Source organism: Tetrao urogallus (assembly GCF_951394365.1).
Source record: "Tetrao urogallus genome assembly, chromosome: 22".
Classification (NCBI taxonomy): domain Eukaryota; kingdom Metazoa; phylum Chordata; class Aves; order Galliformes; family Phasianidae; genus Tetrao; species Tetrao urogallus.
In genome coordinates this window covers 4,854,650-4,878,163 of record NC_136835.1, presented here as the reverse complement: position 1 = coordinate 4,878,163, position 23,514 = coordinate 4,854,650, and the positions used below count along the sequence as shown (strand labels likewise).

Sequence of the window (23,514 nt, the reverse complement as noted above, 5' to 3'; positions counted from 1 at the left end):
GAGGCTCTGCTGTCAGTAGTGTACATGTTCACATTATGTGATCTCAGCGCTCCAAGAAACTGCATGAAAAGCACCACTTGGTACAGTAACACGGGAATTAGCTGAGATCTTGCATGCTTTCCTCTTGCAATGCCTCCTCTTTCCAGTGCTTTAATCTGTTGAGAACACCAGGAGCAGCAACTCCTTGATTTGCAAAGTCCTGCACTGATCAGTTCAGTGATCCACATCCTGGCAGAAATACAGACAGGTCTGCTTGCATGCACTTTCCAGGTCCATCTGCCTTGTCATTGGTCTGGCAGAGGTAAGGTGCTGCTCTGAAGGCCATTTAACAGCTGACACCCCCTGGCACACATTCAGCATTCCTTCTGGCCTCAGAGGTGTTCACTCCTCTCTCAGAGCTCGCTGTGAGGAGCACTGTGCAGGAGACAGTTTATGTGCTGCGTGCCACACAGAGGTCAGCTCCTTCTCTCCTGTGCCCTCCAAGTGAATGTCTGTGGGACTGAACTGCGACCCATCAGGCAAAATACACAGTCATCCTGAAGTCCAATTAAGTTACCAGTCCTCTTCAGGCAAGGGAACAGTTCTCTCTCCTAGGATCAGTCTACCCAACTTGCCTCTTGATATTCAGTCAGCAAAAGATGCCAGAACAAGACTGTGTCAGCGTGGCAGCAAGGAGACAGCTTGTCTTCCAGCTTCCCAATCACGTGGGATGCAGGGATGAGTTCCTGGCTGACTCCATGGCTGATGTCATCACACTCCATCCACTCCCCATCTTCCTTCTGGTAAAACAGATGGCACGGGGCAGGCTGCTTAGAGAGAGCAGGGACAGCATTTGGCCTTCCCATCACCTGTCAGCTAGATACCATCACACCACGTCTCTGCATGCCAGTGCCAGGTGGAGCTTGAAGTCACAGAAGCAAAGCTTGTGTGCCATCTGCCTTTATACATTAGGACTGGTCAGGCACATAGGCAGGACATGACATTCCAGCAGCATCTGTGGGCAGCCTGCACATCCTTCTCAGACCATCCAGCTGCACAGAAGTCAGAAAGCTTCAGCCCAGGCTCTCCACCAGATCAGCAATGGAACAGGTTCTACATGGCAGAAAGAGCTCATCAGCCAGCGACACTGGGTCTAATCCATCACCCAGACAAAACAGAGAAGCCTGGAAGCAGCCTCATTTAGTTACAGCTGGAAGAATTCTTAACAAGAAGCTCCCAGACATGTTCAGTAAGCAACAAAAATTAAATCAGCCCATGCCTGTGGCTTCTCTCCTTCACTGCTGGCTACACCAGCCCTTGTTAATGTGCTGCACCACCTGCTTTCTCCAGACCACTAGAGTCAGATGGCACGACAGTTGCAGTCTCCAGCTCATCACTGGAGCCTTTCAGAACCAAGAACTCCAGCAGAATGTCCAAGAGGCAGAAAACCAGGTGCCTGAAATGGAAAGAAGACAAAGCTTAGCCAGTGGAGCTGGAAGATCAGCTCCAGACACACAGGAGCCAAAGAAAGGCAAGGCAGAAACACTGACTGTCTTCAGGAGATGAAAGATCTCAAGCCCTACAAGAAATGTTTCAAGGGATGGTTCAGTACCCCACACCCAATCCAGGGAGTGTTTGAAAGCTGATGAGCAGTGCAGAAAGCACAAAAGCATCTCCTGGAGCAAGATAGCATGTGCATTTCAGTGCAGTTAATCACTTGAGTATTGCTTCCCAAATGCACAGCAACAGGCATGTAGAAAGACACTACATACAAATACATGCAGCTCCCAGAGCTCTTCTACAACCAACAAACTAAACCAGGGTTTGTTTTATTTCCTTCCATGACATCTACAAACTAAGAAAGCACAACACCATAGTTAATGACTGGCTCAACAGCCTCCAGCCACACAGAGGTCCTAAAACACTTTCATAATCATCACGCCAGGTTCCTTGATAGCATATGAAGTCTGTATGTGAAGCATATGAAGATCAGCCAGATAGATTCTACATCAAGCAGCTCACGTCAGAGCACAAAGCACAGCTTACAGGCCCCACAGCAAGGTAAGGAGACCATAACCAAAGTACCTGTTTATAACAGGATGGCCCAAGGACTCCAGCACCAGGCTCCAGCTCATGCGACATTTATCGGTTCCAAGGATTTCTTGGACCACATCTGTCAACACCAGAGGCAAAGCTTTAGGAACAGCACATTTTCACTGCAGGAAAACAGGCTCAGTCTTCTCCTGGTGGGTGCCAAATCAAAGTTTGTGATGGTGCTTCTGAGTGAGAGGCATCTTGTGCCCAACATTACCGTGAGAAAAAATATCTAAGGGCAGGCTGATTGCCAGGGAAAGTGTTTCTGCCTGGAACAGAATGTAGTGGTAGAACTTTTTCATTCCCAAAGGGCACTAAAGGCTCCTTACACTCACAATTCCATTCAATGGAAAAGTCACTTTATCACTTTTAGAGCAAGAAGCCAAGTGCATGGCTTCACGACTTCAGCAGTGGCACCTCTAACAGCAGGCACAAGCACAACATGGCACAGGCCACATTTTGTTGGAGTGGCTCATAACAGCTGTGCTGCAAGCTCCAAGAAGGGGCACATGGCAGCCTGCACCTGAGAATCACTGTGCCCTCTGTCAAGTTGTGCTGCTCTCTAAATGCAAGCTGCCCAGAACTGGGAAACTATTGCTTTTGCATGCAGGAAGCTATTAAAATCCCATAGGTTATGAATGTCTCCCAGTATGCTGACACATGCAGGCTCCATCTCTGTAGCTGTATATCTAGAGATGACAACGCACTGGAGAGTTCCCCAGTCTCACCCTCAATGGCAGATGACATCTTTGGGACACACTTACTAGGCAAGATCCCCATCAGGCTCTGCAGGGCCTGCTCTGCAGCTGCTTTCTTCTGTTCCTCTGTCCTGGCTGGTTTGGGCACTTCTGGCAGAACTCCTCCAGGCCAGATGGACTCCTGCAGCAGCTGGAGGTACTGCACCCAGCGCTGGGTGCAGGTCAGGTTGACCACCTGGACTTCCAGCCACCTGTGGAGAAAGAAAGGTCAAGAGACATCAGGCTTGAAGCAACCCCAGAGCTTTCTGGAAGGAAAATCAGCTTTCTGGGTAAGTTAACACAGCTTTCAAGTATAGATGTCAAACATTTTCCCGAGTCACTCCCCACCAGGGCTCAGAGGTGCCTGCAGCCAGCATGGAGGAGACATATCACCACCATCCAAGCTGGCCAGGGCATGTTTCTAAATGAATGGCTCAAGGTTTTACGTCACTTCCCTGCACAACAGTGAAAGCCACAGCCATCGACCAGAGCGCAACACCAACTGAAGTCCTTCTTCCCCAGAACAAGGAGCAGCCATAAGGCAAATCCTCGATGCCACCGAGGCCAGCAGGAGAGTCCCCAGTGACTGAGAACCAGGGTCTGGAGAAGGCTCACGATTTCACCAGGACTTCGAGAACCACAGAGGAGCCGGCAGGCAGGGCCAGAGACCCATTCCTCTTGGCAGCTGGCGTTCATGCTTGCAATTCCGTCACCACTACGCCCCGGCAGCTCACAGTACATCCAAGAGCACAGGCCCTGCCAAGGCAAACTTTATTTAACCTGCACTCTGCCAGACTGTCTGCATTCTTCTCCGGCAAGGCATGTAGGCCAAGGGCATCTTTCCCTGTGCAGCAGGGACAATGCGAGCGGAGCATCAGGAATAGCAACACCAAAGGTAAGAGGGCTGAAGAGCAGGTAGGCCATGAGGGTGCTCCAGAGCCATGGGGATGCGGGCAGTGGGCAAAGCGGGGTGGGATTGAACTTGGGCATCTGAGAGGTCTTCACTAACCTGAATGATTGTGATACTTGTGTGCTGTGCAAGCCCAGAAACTGCAGTGGAGGAGGAGCCTGTGTGCTCAGCTGGGGACCACAAGTTCCTATGTTGCTACATGATAGCACAGCTTCCACCAGGGTAACAGGACAAGATGTCATAGCAGTGTCTTGTGTTTCAAACATGCCTTTTCCCAAACAATCCTTTGAAAGAGTTTTTATCTCCAGCGATCAGTAGCTGAACGCCTTGGATCATGGTAAACCTTCCAGCCATCCCCAACCAAATTAAAGTGCTAAGCTGTGGCTCCTCTAGGGAGAAAAGCTTTCATTAACATGTTTTCAAATACAATCTGCTTCTCTAATTGAGAAAGCACTTGACAGGCAACAGAAGCTCAGAGACTTGGGGACAGAGCTGCAAACAGTACAACTCTGCATCTGGGGACACCAGATCCAATGTTGACTTGAAGTTCACCTCAGCAACAGTCATCCACCACCCTCTAAAAGGTCGCAAAAAGCAAAGAAGAAACATTCTTTTTCTTAAGAATGCTCTTAAAATAGCAAAAACTCAAGCAAATAGCACACAGAGTGAAAGCTGAACTCTGAGAAGGCAGCACACATTTCCAGACAGCTTGAGAACGGGCTGAGAAGTGACGGATGCTGGAAGGCCTGGTACAGACAGCCTCCCATTCCTAGCTCTTTTCTGTCTATAAAATCAGCACAACCAGGCAACAGGACCTCCAAGTAACACCTATAAATCTTATCGCATGTGCACGCATTTTGATCACGCAAGAGCTTGCAGGTCTTGGTTCCCACAGTTACAAAACATAGCAGATGGATTTTTTTTTTTCCCCTGGTCTGGCAGTTCCTTGCCTTTCCATCTGGGAAGAGAAGGGCTGGATCCCAGGGCAGAAAGGGAGAAAGAGAGACCCAAAATGACAGAATATGCATGAAAAAAGAAGAGATCAGACAAGAACAGGGCTGAGAAGGAAGAGAAACCAAAGCTAGGTGCAAATGGAAGACTACGAACAGGGAATCATAGAATGCCTTGAGCTGGGACCCTTAAAAGGCCACCTGGTCCCACAGCTCCATCAGTGCTCAGAGCCCCATCCCCTGATCCTGTGTCTGCAAGCACAGGGCACCACCACCTCTGTGCCATCTGTGACAGTGCTCTGCTAAAAACCATTCTAAACTTCCCCTCCTATAGTTTGAAACCATTTCCCCTTTGCCTATCACAACACATGCTGTGGGTTCATTCCCTTCTGTCAGTCTATCAGCATGTGTTGACCCATCCCAAAAGCCCTGGGAAGACAGCAGTCTTCAGACTGGTGCCACAGCATCCTCGAGTTCTGCAACTCATGGAGAGTCACGTCAAGCTCTACTGAGAAACCCACCTGAGCAAGACCTAGATTTCTAAGGCAATTGACCTTTTCACCAGGCAGACTTGCTGCATCAGCACCAGATCAGGTTTAGCAGCTCAGACTTCTCACACAGGAACTCCAAACATGCGTGGGTCCAAAGTTGCCCCTCACCAGCTGATCCCAAATGATTTTTCTTGTACTATTAAAGTATTAAGCAACAGATCCGTGTGCCACATCACAAACACACATCCTTGCTTCCAGGTAGAAATAAGTGTGGTAAGAAGCAGAAATAGAGCTATCCTTTCCAAGTTACTATTTCCATTCTGGTATTTAATGAAGAAATAACCTTAATAAGAAAAATAAACCCATCACCAAACCATCTCCTTAGACTTTGGCAGAGACCACAAATAGAGAGAAAGTGACCTGCAGGGCTCAGACATTCAAATGCTTCAATAATGCCCAATGTAAGACGACAGGCTGCCAAGGCTACGAGCTCCTGGACATTCGTCTGGGGGTGCATAACTTGCCCATGTTGTAAGGGTCCTCTGTCTGAAATAGCTGCTGATGGAGGAATTAAATGGCTGCTAAAAAAGAGCTGTTTTAATGCCATGGCTTAAATTGGAACTCCAAGGTCAGCTGAAGGGACCCATTAAGACAAGAACTGCAAAAGTGCTCTGGGAACGATGAACAAGGCCCATGTAGCACAGACCTTGGTCCTCTGCCCCCTGAAAGAAACAGGGCTGCTGATAGAGAGCAGCCTGGTCAGGCAGGGTCAGGAACAAAGCACTGCTTATGAACCAGAGCTTACCTGAAAAGAGGAAGCATCACTTAAGTGCTCTATCCATAGCGTTCACCTGCTGGAGAGGGCTCAACTCCCTGAGTAAAGGGATTGCTTCTTCTGGAAAAGAAGGATGGACCACGACTGGCGCAACAAACCAGAAGATACAGTACTATCCATACTTACAAACAACTCTAGAAGCTGAGAAACCTCTGCTCTCCTCCACCAAGGTAAGGCTGAGAACTGCCAAGTTCATTTGAGCAAAGGAATGGCTGGGTTGAACAGGCAGGAAAACCTTTTTTTTTTTTTTTTTAGCACCAGTCGCGATTACAACTGAACATACAACAATTGTGAACCCACCCCAGACCAGGGACTGCAAGGATATAGACCATATAGACCACATAGAGACTGCGTTAGGGAGGGAAAGATGGGAAAGTTTTTCCTTGTCTGCTTTAGCTATATAAACACAAATAGCTCTGTAAGTACATATGATCTGTGCAGAACAGTAGCAGTAGTGCAGGTCAGGCTCTACTAACTCAGCCCAGTACAAAGCTTCTGATTCCCTGAAGTCACTTAACACAGCACAGCTAACCAGAAGCTCAAACAGGGCCTGTGAGACCCAGGTAGGGATTTAAGGAAAAGGCAACATCTGGAAATGCACAAGGCAGTCAAACACTTGACTCCTATGAAATCAGAGAAGGCTGATGCTTAGATCACCAGACCATCCTTCCTTCCAAGTCCTCGTCCCCCAAATTCTTCCTCAAATGGTGCCTGAAACAACAAAAAAGGCTCAGAAAGGCTCAGAAAGAGGGACACCTGAATGCTGCAAACCATTTCTGAACAGAGCTTATAAACCCAAAAGAAACAGCTGGAAGTGGGCACAGGGAGAAGGATGGAAAAGCACACAGGAGAGCTGTGCCCCAGGCTCAGCACCTGCTGCTAGAGCCCATGCTCACCTCCCAGGGCCACGCGCCAGCAGCAGCACGTGTAGCTCAGAGCTCACACACTCAGCCCCACCACCTTCAGAGCAGACCCACACTCACCCAGCCATCAGTCAGCTCTTAGCAGAGGAAGGAAGCAGGAAAGAAAAACAAAAAGAAAGTCCTCCATAAATCAAAGAACACGAAGCATCACAAGTCCTTTTAAACTTCTGGCCAAAGACACGCATGCAAAAAGTAAACTATCCTTCTCACCTTACTGGAAACGCTCCTCTCCCGCTGCTCTATAAAAAGTTTACAATTGTATATGCTGTGAACAACGCGTCCTGTACCCCTGCCTGAGCACACATGATGAAGTGTTTGACCAGCGAGGCAGCAGCCCCACGGCCAAGTGCCTTCCCCTCGAACAGAGTGTCTTGCCAGCCTCCCAAACACAGCTGTGCCAAGGGCAGCTGCTCTGGGGGAAGGAAGGAAGGAACACACGAAGCTGCAGGGAGCTCACACAGGTAGCAGAGGCAGCGTGCTTGGTAGTCCTGCCTGCACCAGCACTTTGCTGATGTGGTGCGCTGAGATTGGAGCTGGAAAAGCACTGGGAGATGAAGGGCACAGCATGCACAGCATTTCCCTGGGGGCAGAACGCATCAGCCTTGCTGCTGGGAGGCACAGAGCTTTACCTGCGGGTTCACATTTGCTGCTGCCGCGTTACTGGCTGCTCTCTCCAACACATCTGCTGCAAAAAGAAAGCTCAGGAACACGTGGCTCCAGCTCTAACATCTTCCCGCAGTAAACCAACATAGCTGCTTTGCTGGGTTCTTACTTTTTTCAAGTTAGATCTCCCTGCAACACCGTGGGGCTCAGGAAAGGGGGAAAAGCTCAGCAATGAAAAACATCATCCCCCAAATCCCCTGATTTTGAACAAAGCATCCCAGCTTTTTGATAATATCTTCATCAAGTATTTATTGAGCCAATTAAGCTCTCAGCAGTGCCCCAGGGAGAGGCCAGGCTGTCTCAGCCAGGTCCTGCTCAAAGCAGATTGCTTCATTAGCCCACTTTAGAAAAAAAATACTTAATAACAGAATTAACCCCTCATGAGCTGGAGAAAAACTACAGCCCACAAGGAGAAATTACATCCCTTCAATCTTTTCCTGCTTATTCTTCTCTGTTGGAAATTTTCTTTCTTCTTAATTTGGAAAAAAGAAAGTTGGCAAGTCTCTAATTGCTGAAACAGAGTCAAAAGAAAACGAGATGCAGTTAAAATAATGTTGCAATTGTTATCAAAGTAGAGAGCACTCGCCTCATTCTAGTGGCTGTTTTTGGAAGAATGCTGCCTCTAAATGAGGGGAAAAGAATTGTTTGGGACAAAGATTCAAAGCCGGATCCAAAATTTCCAGGTGCTTGGAGACAACTGAATCAAGGCTCGTTTCCAAGCGGCCTTTTATTTACTTTACACACACACGAAGACACACACAGTCCTAAAGATTGCTTTTGCTGCCGCACCCCAAGCTTGCAAGCCCTGTTGCTGCTTGCAGCTACGATGGCCAAAGCCAGAGGTGAGGAGGAGGATGCCATAAGGCTGCTTGCCCTGCATCCAAACTACTGCTGCCGTGCAGGCAGGGGCATGGGCTTGCAGCAAAAGAGCAATGAAATCTCTGCAGCCCTCACTGCAGAGCCAAAGGGATGCTGGCTAACCGTGCCCACAGCAGGGAACAAGGCAGAGGAACAAATGGACTGAAGCACTCCACCTGCAGCAAAACATGGGACATGTGGTGAGCTACCTGCCAGCAACAGGGCTAAAGGTAACCGAGTGCTGGGAACAGCTTTAGCACCAGCCTTCCTGGCTTCCCCTGGCACCAGAAAGCACAGGCTGGCTCTCCTCTGTAATAATGGCTTTTTCAGAGATAACGCAGAGAGAGAACAGATCTCTGCAGTGAACACCTGCCCAAGCACAACCACATCCTGCTCTGGGTGCAGAGTGGTTTTGCACCATGCTTAGCACCAGGTCTTACTGCTGCTTTGGATGCAGACACAGCTTGTGCAGAGCTGACAGCTCTGGGCAGCCAGGACAAGGTGCTGGCCATGGGCAGCACATCCCCAGCATGCTCACGCTGCAGGTGCAGGCAGGCTGATTCATGGGCATTGAAGGGGATCAGGCAACACTACGTGCTGGTGGCTCTTGAGGTTGAGAGGATCAAGGGGGCTGCCATGGGGCTTTGTTTTTGCCAGTTCTGCTGGCACAGAGATAAAGGAAGATAAAGCAGAAAAAAACCCAGCAAGAAACACAGAAGAGCTGTGATCTCTGACTCATACCAGAAGTGCCCCAACACCTGGCCTGACACCACCAGGCTCCAACACAGAGCCCTGAATCCAAGAGGGCAGCAAAAAGGAAACCCAGGGTAGCAGAGCCCACCCGAGCCATCCTGCATGATGGCTGCAGCACCAGGATGTGCCCTCACACAAGGAGCAAGGGGCAGAGAACTTTATGAGATGAAACTGGACCTGTGCTGTCACCCAGATTGCTGCAGGGACCCCAGGGTTGGCTGCAAGGACTGCCTGCTGCTCTGCTGACAGCCTGTCAATCCCAGGACGCTGATCTGAGATGCTCACCTGGTGGTACTGTAGTTCCCAACTATTGGTTGCCCTGCCTTCAGAAAGTAACATGGTCCTGGGAGAACCCCAGCAGAAGCCAAAAGGAGTTGGCAGACCCCGACCCAGTGACCAGCATGCCAGTGAGGACAGATCGAGGGCAGGGTGCAGGGTCACAGCACAGCATTCTTTACATGCCCACCATTTATTTTTACTGCTGCTTTGACTCACGGGCTCCAAAAAGGACGTGGATTCTCTAAATGCTTTTTATCTCTTTCCCTGAAAAGCCCAGAATAGCCCCATCTACTCTCAGCAAACAGGTTCCTGGTGAGAGTTCATCATTCCCAGCCCGTGGGAGGGAGGTCAGACAGATGGGCAGGGAGCAGGGCTCAGTTACAGGGACCTGAAACATGCAGGGGCTGCTGGAAGCTCCCCTCCACCCAGCTCTCCTTTCAGCTCCAAAAAAGGATCACTCCCTGTTACATAATGGGATGAGCACCGCTCAGATGCACGCTTGCACACACAGCTCCCTTTTACTTAACAATACCTTTTTCGGGCATACTCTGCACTGCCATCAAGCTGACAGTTAGCAGAGACAGATGGTGCCTGGCTCCAGTGACTGCAGCTACAGAGGAGGGGGAAAAGGGACCAGAGAGGAGCAGAGTGGGATAGGGAGGGCTCAGCCATCAGCAGCACGAAGGTAATGCTGGTGCTCCACAGCAATGCTGTAGAGACTAAAGCAAAGGAGGAGAGGAAGCTCCCTGCAGAAGTCTGACTTCATAGATGATGCTGCTGCTTTGATTTTTCTACTCTCACACGGGGCACATGGAGCTCACAGCAACAGCCGTGTCCATAGAGGTGGCTGCAGGAACAACATGCTTCTCATGGAGCCCAAGATGAGAGAGAAGCCTGCAGTGACAAGCCCCTTCTACTTTCTGACAAGGACAAGCAGAATTCAGCACAGACACATCCCATCCCAGGGACACGTGGTACCTGCACTCTGCAGGAGGTGCTGACCGTAGCACTAAGAAGCCACAGGACTTTGCACCATCACCTCCAGCCCAAGGTTTGCATGCAACACATTCAGGTTCACCCAGACCCATTGAAGCTGAGCTGCTACAAACACATCTGTCCTCACGCTGCTCTGCCAGCACAGACAGAGCTCCTCCAGTTTCCAGAGCCAGGCATGTGCTTTGTATATGACAGCTTCTCTAGTGGAAAATACCAATGCCACGTGTCAGTGCTGCAGGCTCCCTGGGTGACTGGGACACAGCTTATTAGGAGGCTATGACATGCATGCTCAAGCTCTCATAACTCTGTGCTTACATGCAAGGATTGGGTTCCAGCTCATTCCCCAAGACACCAGAACCCATTTTGGAGAAACTGGACTAACACCCACCTCCTCCCACCCGAGGAAACCAACTCAAGTGTGACAGCCAGCAGGCTCTGACCTCAAAACACTTCAGCAACCTCTGCTGAGGGCAGCTCAAGTTACCACCCAGGTTATAATGTGCTGTGCTGCACATTCTGGCACTGTCTTTGAATGCCTGCTACAGAAGAGAGGGTGCAGGAGTGGGAAAAGCATTGCCCTGAGGCTCCCCTAGCCCAAGTACTTCTGGAAAGGCTTATCTTTTACACTACAGACCATGTCCTCAGCTGGTGATAGTCTCTGACCTGCACAAAAAAAAAAACCAGAAATGCTCTGTTTGTGTGTCTTGGCCTGGTGCCTTACCACACAGAGGCACAGGCCTCAGAAAGGCTTGGCAAGCACATACCAACTGGAAAGGAAGTCTTTCCCTAATACATCCGTGGGTCAGTGCCCAAGGCACAGGCACTACTGGCCCACCACAGATTGGAAGGAGATGCATCAGTGAGAGCAAAGGCCCTGGGAGCTGTTACTTGACAAGTCCCTGTTCCCCATGCCTGTTTATTCTCCTTTTGCTGAGAACATAAGCTGAGGCCCTGAGCAGCAGGAGTGCAGCAGAAGCCAAACTCTCCCTGGAGAGCTGAGGAGTTGGGCATATTCACTCCTTCTCTAAGGAGCAAATTCACATAGCTTTCCACTGTATCAAAAGCCAGAAGGTTGGCTCCTGGCATTATACTGCTGCTCACAGGGAAAGCAAACCTCCAAGATATTTACTTCACAGAGCTGCATTTTAGAGTGACTCCAAAGGCAGTGCCACCATGCAGCTGGGAGGATGGTCACTGAGGTCTTACCTTTGAATGAGGGTCCCAAAGAGCAGGTGGAAGACCTTCTGGATATTCTCTATGCACAGCCAGCTCCAGTGATCCATCAGCAGCAAACGCAGCAAATCCAGGGCCAGGTCAGCCAAAGCAGTCTCAGAGTCTGCCAGGAGGAAGAGGAGGATCAGATAAGTCAGCTCAGAGCCTAAGCAAACAATGGTGAAAAGCAGATGAACTCCACTCTTTTCCCCAACAGTCTGAGCAATGCTTTGCTCCCCAGCTTAACACCTGGTGCAATATGCAGGTAGTCAGCCTGTCAATCCTGCCCTCATCATCCTCATTTCCACTTCCACTCAAGCAGCACGGCCCTGCAGCCATCAGAACACAGCAAGGGCAGTTTTGTTCAGTCCCTGCTAACTTATCAACTCCTAGACTACGCATGAAGATGGCAGTGCGACCAAAACTGGTGAGAAGGAAGACTGCCAGGAGCAAGGAACACTGCTGAGGACCATCCTCCCCTGTTTTCCTGAACGTTCCCCTAACGCATGCAGTTCTCCAGGCACAGAGCTCTGCTTGGTGTCTGTGGGCTGCCATCGTGTGGCAGGTCTGAGTCTCAGCAGGACGATGGATGGAACATCTGGTTAATCCAGATGCATCAGTTCTGACAGTAACACTCCTACATCCAGACAGAAACACCTGCTGGCACGGATCAGGTACAGCAAAACTTCTCTCGTCCTCAGATGGATGAGAAAGATGAGAAAGCCTAGAGTAAAAACAAAATTCAGAGTAAAAATAAAATTCAGCTTGCTAGAGAAACAACTCTATGCTGCCTGGATGCAGAGCATCGTAGAGATGCAGAACAAAGCTGTCAAAGCACAGCAAATCTGCCTGAGATAACCACTCCTAGGCCAGCATCTCAAGCCAAGGCTGGTGCACCTGTAGAACTACTAAGCCACTTTCCAAGAACTCATCTTTCAACCTCTCTTCCCCTATAGAGAATTGATGGAGGTGAAGGGGAGAGTTTCCAAACCCCATCATGCCTCTTTCCCTCCTTGCTACTCATGAATAACTTGAGGCCATTTATTCAGAGGAATTCAGGCGTTTGAGTGCACTCAGCCTCTTGCTCTGGGCCACACACAAGTTAATCCTATAGCTGTGCCCTTGGAGCTGACTTCCCCATGCAAGAACCAGAGCAGACTGCTTGCTTCACTGCAACTCCATAGGTCAAAAAAAAGTGCTGTCAGTGAGCTGTTTGTTCCCATTTGCATCCAAGCCTCCTTCCTTCCCGAGCTGCTGGCCACTCTCCTCCACCCAGCAAGCAAATAGGGATGCTGCTTGCCTTTAGCCCAGACATACATTCCTTTTGTCCAGCCAGACCAGTCTGCCCTGTCTCAGCCCACAAGCATTTGACATCATTTATGTACAGGCTTCCTCAAGGGTGAAGCTAACTTGGCCTGTCTCTATCTCCTGTTCTCTGTACAGTGCTGACCTCCCATTCCAGTCCTGTTCCACAGCAGCTCCAAAACAACTGCAGGCATGTGTTCAAAGCTTACAGGCAGAGCTGGTAGCACAGGCTGTTTCAGAACCCCAGGCCCATCCTGTCACAAGCACGTGCTTCCAGTCAGAGCTTGTCAGACTTTCAAACCACTGGAACAAAATTTCTGGAACGTTCCAGCTGATACAGTTCAGCTATTCCAAGATTAGAGAACGTTTTTGCTCACGCTCAGGGTAAGCTTGTAGTTGCTCTGAGAGGACAAAGACCTCTGTGATTCAGAGGAGGGATCTATAATCAGAAACTGAACATTGTTCCTTTAGCTGAGGTTATGCATTTGCTATCTGCAATGAATTCATCCCAACCTGAAAGACTCTCAAATAGCCTTGATTTGTCCATGCACTGTGAAAGGATAACTTGAGACTACCAAGAAACCATAATCTGGCATTTAATTCACGTAAAAAAAGCTTGATTTGACAACATTAGCAGTTTAGGTAGCACATCCTAAAGAAATGTACTTCAGCAGTAACTGTAGTGAGCACACTAACATGAAAATCCACAGCAGCACAAATGAGCCAAGACTCGAGTTGCCTCCAACAGCAATAAGGAGGAGAGCAACTTCCCAAAAGCACCACAAAGGACTCAGCTTGCTGCCTCATCAATCAAGGAGCAACAGGCAGGGGACCAGATGCTCAGCAGGCAGCTGGTGCAGGACCTGGGGAAAAAGGCTGGAGCAATGGGGCTGAGCTCACCCGTGTCCGTGTCCAGATGTGCTCCCTGCTCCAACGTGTTCAGCCCATCTGTATCCTCCTGCACAGATTTTTCCTTGGCTTCTTCGCTCCCCTCGCCCTCAGGAGCTTTGCTGGGGACTGCTTCCAGCAGCTTCTCCTGCTTCTGGATGAAGGACTCCATAGCAGCCAGTGACAGCGTGCCAGAGACCTACAAAAGCACTGCTGTATCAGTACCAGCCTGTACTGCCCAGACAGCCCCCAGCACCCAATACAGCACCTAGGGGTGCTCAGAGCCTTTCTGCAAAGGCCTGACATGCAGGTACAAGGCTGCAGCAGCCACAATTGTGCATGTGGATAATTCCAAGCCAGCACCCCAACAGGGCAACGATCAGGATCATGAAAGCATCATAAGAGGGAACTGAACTTACAGCACTGCCCTCCCTCACGGAGTACACAATCCTGTCATGTGCTTCACTCACACTCAGCACTGGAGTGATTTTGCTGGATGGGAACCTCAGCCTGGACCTGGAGGAGGACACAGGACACAGTCAGGATTTTCCCCACAAGCTGCAAGCAATGTTTCCCAGTTTCAGCCAAGAGCTTGTACCAGCTGTTTGTTAAAACTAAGTCTGATAGGAGCTAAAGTGGTTCCAAGCAGCACCTGCCCCACCAAGGGCAACAAAAGCTAGCTGCAAAACCATGCAATGAAAGCTTTAGTATTACTTGTCTTCAATAACAATGTTTTTAAATACTGGCATCACCACAGCTTTCCAATATCCACCACAACACCTTCCTGGACAGGTGTTTTAGATAAGAGTCTGCATGCAGATGCACACGATGCTGCTCAGCAAGGTATGAGCACATCAGCACATCCAGGAGAGCGTTCAGACAAGATCTGAGTTGACACAGACCCAGCAGCATTGTGAAATTTAATTATGAACACATAGACGTAAAGGAGGATATGAGAGGGCATTTCAGACTTGGGACACATTGTAAAATAGTCTGTTTATCATGAAGGAATGTTCTTTCCAGCCAAGATGCTTTAGAAGTTGAACTTTTTTTCCTTCTTTTTGTTCTCACACAATTTTTGTTAAAAAAATTTATCCAATGCTTTTCCTAGCAAAACATCTTTTTTTTTTTCCCCCTGGAACAGCAACAACAAGAGCTATATTCATGCTGTGGAAGTCTGATCATTCCTGGAAAAATCTTTAATCCAAACAAGGGCTCAAATGCCCTTCTCAGCATGCACGAGAGAAAGAAACTCAACTGCAATTGACAGCTGAAGGAGCCCTTACTTGTTTGCCTTCTTCCCATCTGGCTGGTATTTCCCATCCACTTCAGACTCACTCAGATCCTCTGTGGGGCTCTGGGGCTCTGACCTGGGGAATGCTGTCTTCAGGGTGTCCACAATGGCATTTACAACAATCTGCAGCGAGAGCCAGGAATACCATCAACCACTGACAGACTTTTCTTGAATAGGAATCAAAGCGTTTTAAGACTTGCAGTGTCCCTGTTTTCCATGTGGAAAAAAAAAGCCACAACACAGGCTCCGAGAGGGGCTCTCACCCTTTGTGGCTTCCTGGGCAAGCTCAATGCATCTACACAGAGTTTGACTTTTCTAGCTGCTGCTGCAGCAGCCATGCAGACACGTGCAAAGAGCATTTGGTGCACTCAAAGGAGGTTCACTCTGCCCATTTCCCACCACCTACCTTGTCTATCCTGGAGACAACAAAGGGCTTCTTGACAAATGCAATCCTGGCATCCGTGTTCAGAGCAAGGAACTCCTGCACCTCCTCACTGTTTGCAATCTCAGGGACTGCACACAATTGCTGTAAGGGGAGAGGGTTTTAGCTCTTCTCAGAGTGAGCATCCCAGCTTTCTCACGTGAAGTGCAAGCAGAAAACACCTGAGGTGCTCCAGTGCATCAACAGACAACTGTCCTGAGCCACTGCTTCATGCCAGTAAAATAAAATATTTAGGAGCCAGCACGAGAGCCCAGCTCCCAGGTATCGCATCAGCAGTGAGCTGATTGCTGCACCAAAGGAAGGGGAAGAGTGAAAACCATCCCAGCAGCCACAGGAAGCAGTGGATACAGGCACCAAGTACCTCACCTTCAAGAAAGATTCCAGCAGACTTTTTCTGGCTTCCACTTTATCGCTGTCCATATTTCCAAATGGGAGATCAGGGAACAGTTTCTTTGGTCCTTTGATATCTGGAAATAAAATGCACATTTGTGAGCTCTAGAGAACTGCAAGAGCTGTATTAAAATCTTAATGCTCTTTTACTTAAAATGATCACTACTGTGCCTCAGCCCAATACACACCCCAGATCAGGCTGAGTCAGACCTTAAATCCATCTGTGTAGAAATGAGGTAAATCCAATTCTTTATTTATGATATAGCTCATACACAACACTTGCTCACACAAGCAAGATGCTTGCAGATTGCTAACGTTTTAGTGTTGCTGTTCATTGCCAAGGTGCAAAACTGCAAAAAGCTGTTTGGAATGTAATGCAATAATGGGATGGAAAGTACAGTGATAATAGCAGGGTGACAGCCTTTTGCTGTAACAAACGAGAATGAGCCATGCAGCAGCTGTGGATGCAGAAATGAAGGAAAAGAGCTGCTCACCTTTAGAAAACCTCAGTTATGCAGGGATCTCCAGCAAGAGATGCCTTCACCTCAGCTGCCAAGCCTTAAATGAGGTCTGGGAAGGGGTAGAACCTGACTCCACCCCTTCCAATCACTCAGGTATACTGTATGCACCTGAGCTCCCCTGCATGGCCCTGCCTTCCCACCAGGTGCCCCATCACTGTTTCAGGCCATGTCTCAGCATTTCCACTACAGGGAACAAGGATGATTTCTTCAACACTATAATTTGCAAGCTAAAGAAATCCCACTTCCCATCAGCTCTGCGTAGAGGACACAGGCACCTCAAACAGCCCAGCACCCAGACGGGCTCAGACAGGGCTGCATGTGCTCAGAGCAGGAAGGGGGCACACTGTGGTCACAGAGGGGTGGTCACAGGAAGCTGATGCAGCACTGACTTTTCAGGAACTTGCGGAGCTCCGGTTTCTCCTCCAGCCTGGTCTGCAGGTTGAGGAACTCCCGGTAGCGGCGGTTCACAGTGTGGTAGGCCATCTGCTGAAGGCTGCCTGCAACCTCACCCTCCAGGGCTGTCTCATACTGAGGAGGAAAGCAATGCTCGTTAACCCTTACAGACCTCCAAGCAATACCGCGTTGCCACACTTCCCACCCAACAACTCCCCAGCTCTCTCCCCACACAGCACACACGTTCCTCACAATGAAGGGATGGGTGACATGGGGCTACAACTCACCTTGATGGTGTACAAGGTGTAGGGGTGGAAGCCAGTCCCGCTGTGCTCACGGGCAGTGATGGTGCCGGTTATGCGCAGGTTCTGGATGACGACCGGTCCATCAGGGCTGCTGAGGGGCTCAAAGCTGAAGGTGCTGATGGGAGCAGTCGGGGAGGATGAGAGCAGGGGAAGAGGCTGAACAGGGTCTGACGGGCTTTGGGGCAGGGCCTCTGGTGTTCCCAATTCTTTCCCCAAGCTGCAGGGCCGCTCCACAGAGCACTTCTTGGGACTGTCCTCCTCTGTCTCCATCACTGGATCAATCTGGATGTCAGGGCAGGAGCCCAGAACATAAGCAGACGGGAGCAGCAGTCCAGCATCACTGCTGGTGGTATGGCCATCCTCCAGATCCCCCATCCCATCCTCTGAAGTGTCTGCTCCCTCCAACGGAGCGGGAACATCAGGGAGATGCTCATCAAGAAACTCCCCAGCAGGTGATGGTGCCAGCAGCTCCACATCCTGGCCTGGAGAATCCAGCTCCAAACCCTCATAAGGGAACAGCAAGCCCAGGCCTCGTGGCCTCAAGACAACCCCCTCACTGCAGGGTAGCTCACACGGCACATCCACACCATCCTCACCACCAGCCCCTGCTTCTCGCCCAGGTGATGGGGATAGAAGCGGTACTGCTGGGGCAGCACCCAGCTGAACTGTGAGAGGCAGAGAGTCTGGCACTGGAACTGCAGGGCTGGGCTCCTCGCCCTGTGCCTTCCTGGGGAAGGCCCCAACCAGCAGCAGGTTGATCCAGTCGGGGTCAGCCATCTTCCTGATGGCGGGCAGCAGCACGTTGCAGGCCACCAGCTCCACCACCACGAAGCGACCCGTCCGCGTCTCCAGGTGGGGCTCAGGCACCAAAGCCCGCAGCAGCAGCTCCACAGAGGCGCGGGCATAGCTCACCTCAGCCGCCGGGCTGCAGAGGGCTGGATGCAGGCCCGTGACCCGGCAGTACTCCTCCCACAGCAGCCCGTGGCCCCGTAGGGCCTGCAGGTAGCTCTGCAGGTGACGGCCACACAGCAGGAGCAGCCGGCGGGCCAGGGCCTGGCGGTCAACCCGCGCCATCCGCCGCCTCAGCTCAGCTGCCAGCCCCATCATGGCCTTCTCCACCTCAGCCTCAAAGGCGTGCTCACTGCTGACGGTGCGGTACCAGGAGGAGACGAAGTCCCTCACCACTTTCCTGACGGTGCTGCTGATCTCCTGCTCCAGCAGCTCCTCCGCCTCAGGGCTGTGTGCCGCCGGCCGCAGGGATCCAGCGAAGCGCTCTAAGCGCAGCCTCCAGCCCGGCCTGCTCAGAGCTCGGGGTCCCAGCCACCCACCCAGCACTGCTGCGGTCCCACACAGCAGCGCCAGCACCTGCAGGTCCAGCAGCAGCACCAGCAGCCAGCCCAGCACGGCCACCAGGGCCAGCATCTCACGGCGGCACGGCATGGTGCAGCAGCGGTGGGGTTCAGCGGTCAGGCTCTGCGATCTGGATTTGGTATCGGGGCTGCAAACACCGGGCCTCAGCCGAACCACCTCTGGGCCAGCAGGCTGCGAGGAGCGGGCAGCAAGGGCTGCAGCCAGTAGGCTGCTCAGAACTAACAGCCGCTGGGGCTCTGGGCACTCGGGCTAGGAGAAGCAAGCACGCAGCTGGGCATTAGGGCCGGCCGAGGACTCAGTTAATAGAGCTGCTACCTACTGGGCTCCCAACCGAACATTACGGTGCAGCCCCCTCGCACAGCACCGCTCAATGACCCCCCGCGGCTCCAAGCCCCGGGGCTGCACGCAGCACGGCTTCACCGACCACACCGCCCCCTCCGCGTCCCTCCCTGACCCCTCACCGAGCACCAAAACCGCAACCGGCAAACACCAGAGCACCGACACAGCAACTCCGCGGCTCCAGTCTCAGCCACCCGACATTGGCCCAGGCCCCGGAGCTCCGCGCTAGCGGCTGCGCCCCGCAACGGCACGACCGCACCGGGATCCGGGCGGTGCGGGATCCGCCTCTTTTCCCTCCTTTTCCGGCCCCGCCCCACGCGGCTCCGCGCGCACTGCAGCGCCCTCTGGCGGCGGGCGTGCGGCACTGCAGCCGTTAGGCGCGCGCTGGAGGTTCCCGCACGCGCGCTGGGCTTCTTTTGCACGCGCTGTGAAAATGGCGGCGTTCGCCTTCGCGGTTCTCGTCGTGCGTTGAGAACAACAGCAAAAAAAGTCCGTGCTCTCATATTGACGTTCCAGCGTGAGCTTTGTTGTGATGGGGACGTGTGTCAAATGGTGCAGTTTTGCACTTGGGCCGGAGGAATCCCAGGCATCCATACTGGAAGGAACGATCCTTGAGAGCAGCCCTGCAGAGGAGGACCTGGGGGTCTCGATAGATGAAAAGCTTGACGTGAGCCAGCAGTGTGCTGCTGCGGCTCGGAAAGCAAATGGGATCCTGGGCTCCGTCAGCTGAGGGGCGGCCAGCAGGGACGGGGAGGTGATCGTCCCCCTCTGCTCTGCTCTTGTGAGGCCCCATCTGCAGCACTGCGTCCAGGTGTGGAGGCCCCAAGAAAGACAGGGAGCTGTTGGAGAGGGTCCAGAGGAGGCCACAAAGATGATCAGGGGACTGGAGCACCTCCCTCATGAAGACAGGCTGAGGGAGCTGGGCTTGTTGAGCATGGAGAAAGGAAGGCGGCGGGGTGACCTCAGTGCAGCCTTCAGTACCTGAAGGGAGCCTGCAGGCAGGAGGGGAGTCAACTCTTTGAAAGGGTAGGTAACAGCAGGACGAGGGGAAATGGTTTGAAGTTGAGGGAGGGGAGATTGAGGTTGGATATCAGTGGGAAGTGCTTTGATATGAGAGCGGTGAGGTGCTGGAACAGCTGCCCAGAGAGGCTGTGATGCCCCGTCCATCCCTGGAGGTGTTCAAGGCCTGGTTGGATGGGGCCCTGGGCAGCCTGGGCTGGTATGAAATGAGGAGATTGGTGGCCCTGCTTGTGGCAGGGGGTTGGAGATCCGTGATCCTTGAGGTCCTTTCCAACCCAACCATTCTGTGATTCTGTGAAAACACAGTGGCTCGGAGCTGAGGGATTCTGGAGGCTGTAAAGCCGCAGTGCTGCTGTGGGGAGGTGGCTGCAGAGGTCTGAGCCCCATGTGGGGCATCAATCACAGTGCGAGTCTGGCACAGAGAAGCGTGGTGCGGTGCCTTCGCCTCGGGGCTCGTTTCCTTCTCCCCTCCCCAAGTAGTGACAGGAGCTGCTTGGATGGATGGAGAAGGCAGCTCCCATCAATCCTATCCTCAGTCATTCCCTATGGTGGAATTGTGGCTTTTGTTGCAGTGCTTTTTTGGAAGATGAGCACAGTGTGAGCTGTGGCACAACGGTGTGCTGAGGTGTGGGGGTGTGAGGTGCTGAGCCCTTGGCTGGGGTGGGCAGAAGGCAGCGTGAGGCTGCTGCAGTGCTTTGGGTCTGACTTTGTGTTAAAGCACTGAGGCTGTGGATGAGCACTGTTACTATAGGATGGTGAGATTCAGATGCCCTGCTCAAACATGGGTGATGCAGGCACTCCTGACGCATCACTCAGCAGGCGCTGGTGGGACTCCCTCTCCCCCCCACGCTTTGCTTTTAAATTATTTAATGAGCTCCTTAAGCTGTTTAGCATGGAATTTGTCAAGGCTCCATCAGCCATATACAGCACAATGTGACAGCCATACTTCTATTACAAACAGCGTATTAATCTTGGAATAGCGCTATTTGTTTTCCTCCTTTGCTTTTATGGTGCTTAAAAGCATGTATCTTCTCCTGAAAATCAATAACTAAAGCTATGAATAATAAAAAAACACTGCGGCGAATGGCTCGTGGAGATCCTATGGCTGCAAGTTGCAGCAGTAATGACTCTGTTTGCTAGCCATTAAGTATGTGATCTCAGAAGAATTATGCAGATTATAATAGCTGTATCAACATAAGTATGTTTTGCTGATAGACTTTCCTGATTGGATCCGCAGGACGTAAGCCTGCTAATCCCCTGCATCGAGGACCTGATTATATGAGAGCGCTCTGTGGATCTGCAGATAGAAAGTTAAGAAACAATTAAAAGAAATGCTGGCCCATGTGCGGCGTTTCTCCGGAGCTCTGCTGTTGTTGCTGTTTTTGTGTTTCTCTGTAAGATTTTTCTCTTTCCCTGTGGCTTGGCTGGAGGCCAACGGACCCAGCTCGGAGCCCTGCTGCAAACACACGCTTTGTGCTTTGCTCATTGATGTGCAGGCAGTGTGATGTGGCCCGTTGGACCTGGGTGTCTGCATGACCTTCCCTTCTCCACTCCTCAGCCTCCCAGAGATCTGCTGGCTGGAGCTAATAATGGTGCTGCAATGAAAAGACCCCCTGTAATTAAAAAATCTGCTCGCTGTGCACTTGACAGTCTTCAAAGTTGTACAATTTTGCATGTAGGAATTTGCATGTAAGATCTGCTTATTAACATCACCTTGCTAATATCAGCTGTCACTGCAGGAGGTTGCAGTCAGCTCTACAAACTCTGCTCTTGCTTAATGATGCTTCAGATGTCTTGTAGTTGGTTCTGGTGTTGCTCTGCACCTCAGTTTCCCCTTCCTGTTCATCCTCCAAAGCTGTGCCACTCCCCTGATGTGATGCTGTGTGATTGCCTGGGAAACATCCATGGGATGCACAGGAAGGTTGGTGCATTGGAATTCCCCATCCTCCCTGGTTGTACCTTTCCCTGTGCTGCTGTGGGCTCTGGCTGTGAGTTTGTGGTGCCTGACGGACACCTTGGCTCCCCTCTGCCTCTTGCATTGATGCTTGGAGAGGTTCTGGCAGCTCCTGAAAGGAGTAGAAAGGAGGTCGTTGTGCATCAGGGCTTGTCAGGAAAAGATTCCCCCGGTCAGCAGAGATGCATGCAGAATTCTGAAATGTGCTATTTATTTTTAGTTTAATTTTTGAGCAAAAAATAAAAGCACCTTTCCACCAGGATCTCTTCCAGCAGTTCTGCTCTATGCTGAGTGGGGCAGCAGGGAGGAGCTGGCGTCTCCATGCCCATCTCAGATCTTTTTGCAATAGATTTGTAGCCAGGCTCCTTTGACTGGTGGTGAAGGTGGGACTGGGAGCTGTGGAGAGGCTGGGCATTTTGTCCTGTGCTCCCAGTCCAAAAAAAAACAACCCAAGAGATAAATCAGGCTGCCACAGGAAACATAGGATGAACAGGTCTTAATTATGGCTTAAATCCCAACTGGGGATGCGTGTATACTGTTAGTGATGGTTTCCAGGCTGCTGGGGGTGCTGTGTTGGAATAGCAGTGCTGTACTCACTGCACAAGGACCGGGGGGTCACCATCCCTGGGGGTGTCCCATTACTGGGGATGTGGGCAGTGGGCACGGTGGGATGAGGTGGGGTTGGGGAGCTGAGAGGTCCTGTCCAACCCGGATGATTCTATTCTGTGAAGGGTGCTGCATGAGAGCATCAGCTCTAGGGTTGGCTTCCACTTTCCCATATAGGCTAAGGGAAGGGTATGGGTTGGGTTGGGTTGGCAGGAGGGATTTGTCTGGGAGCAGAGGAGGTGGAGGCAGGATGCCATCTCCCACCCGCTGCCGTCCAACCTAGGAAGCCATTGCTGCTGCAGCTCACCCTATGCTGTCTGGCATCCCATTAGCAAATAAATTCGTTATGTTCAGGACAACGCAGTCACTTAATGTGATGTGCACATCACCAAACCCCAAACGTGCTGCGTGCGGAATCGGGCGAGTTGCGGTGATGAATGTCATGCAAAACTCCAAGGCACTAATTGAAGGTGGTTTCAACAGAATATTCAATTAATGCTCTCTGCGTCGCAGACAGTCTGGAAAAGGCGCTGTTTTCTCCCGAGGATCTGTGTTACTGTGCAACAAACAGATGAAAATGAACCGTTTTACGGCCTTCTAATTGAAAGTCGATGCACCAGTTTTATTAAAATTTTCATGGTGGGGGGAACTGGATGCCTGAGGGGTTTGGTAATGGGATGAGCGAGCTGCCTCGCATCCAGCCGCAGGCAGGAGCAGCTGGGAGCAAAGGGCTGAGCCGTCCCTGGTGGCACGTGTGGTGGTGGCAGGTGGCCCTGCAATGGAGCAGGGTCTGCGTGGAGCAAAGTGAGGGACTGCTGTGTCTGTCAATAAACCCCTCCTGCCTCCTTTTGGGATGCGCTGTCCTTTCAGATGGGAGCCAAAAAAATGAACTGCGACTTCACAGAAATCAGCCTGTTTGCTGCCTGATGCATTGAAGCTGTTGGCTTGGGGCCTTCCCTTGCATTGGTGTATGAGTACTAATTTATGCTCCTGCATCTGATGATGA

General features: G+C 51.3%; 1 protein-coding gene across 1 annotated transcript; it reads right to left on the bottom strand.

The window, feature by feature from the left end:
* Nucleotides 1-1,299: 1,299 nt before the first annotated feature.
* Nucleotides 1,300-18,658, bottom strand: SNX19 (sorting nexin 19; the record flags this gene model as incomplete). The annotated part of the gene is made up of 11 exons (XM_079545765.1): nucleotides 1,300-1,435; nucleotides 2,065-2,152; nucleotides 2,838-3,022; nucleotides 11,675-11,804; nucleotides 13,886-14,072; nucleotides 14,293-14,389; nucleotides 15,160-15,290; nucleotides 15,574-15,693; nucleotides 15,976-16,076; nucleotides 16,910-17,048; nucleotides 17,201-18,658. 11 exons carry the CDS (start codon nucleotides 18,656-18,658, stop codon nucleotides 1,300-1,302), a joined length of 2,772 nt encoding a protein of 923 aa, XP_079401891.1.
* Nucleotides 18,659-23,514: the final 4,856 nt, after the last annotated feature.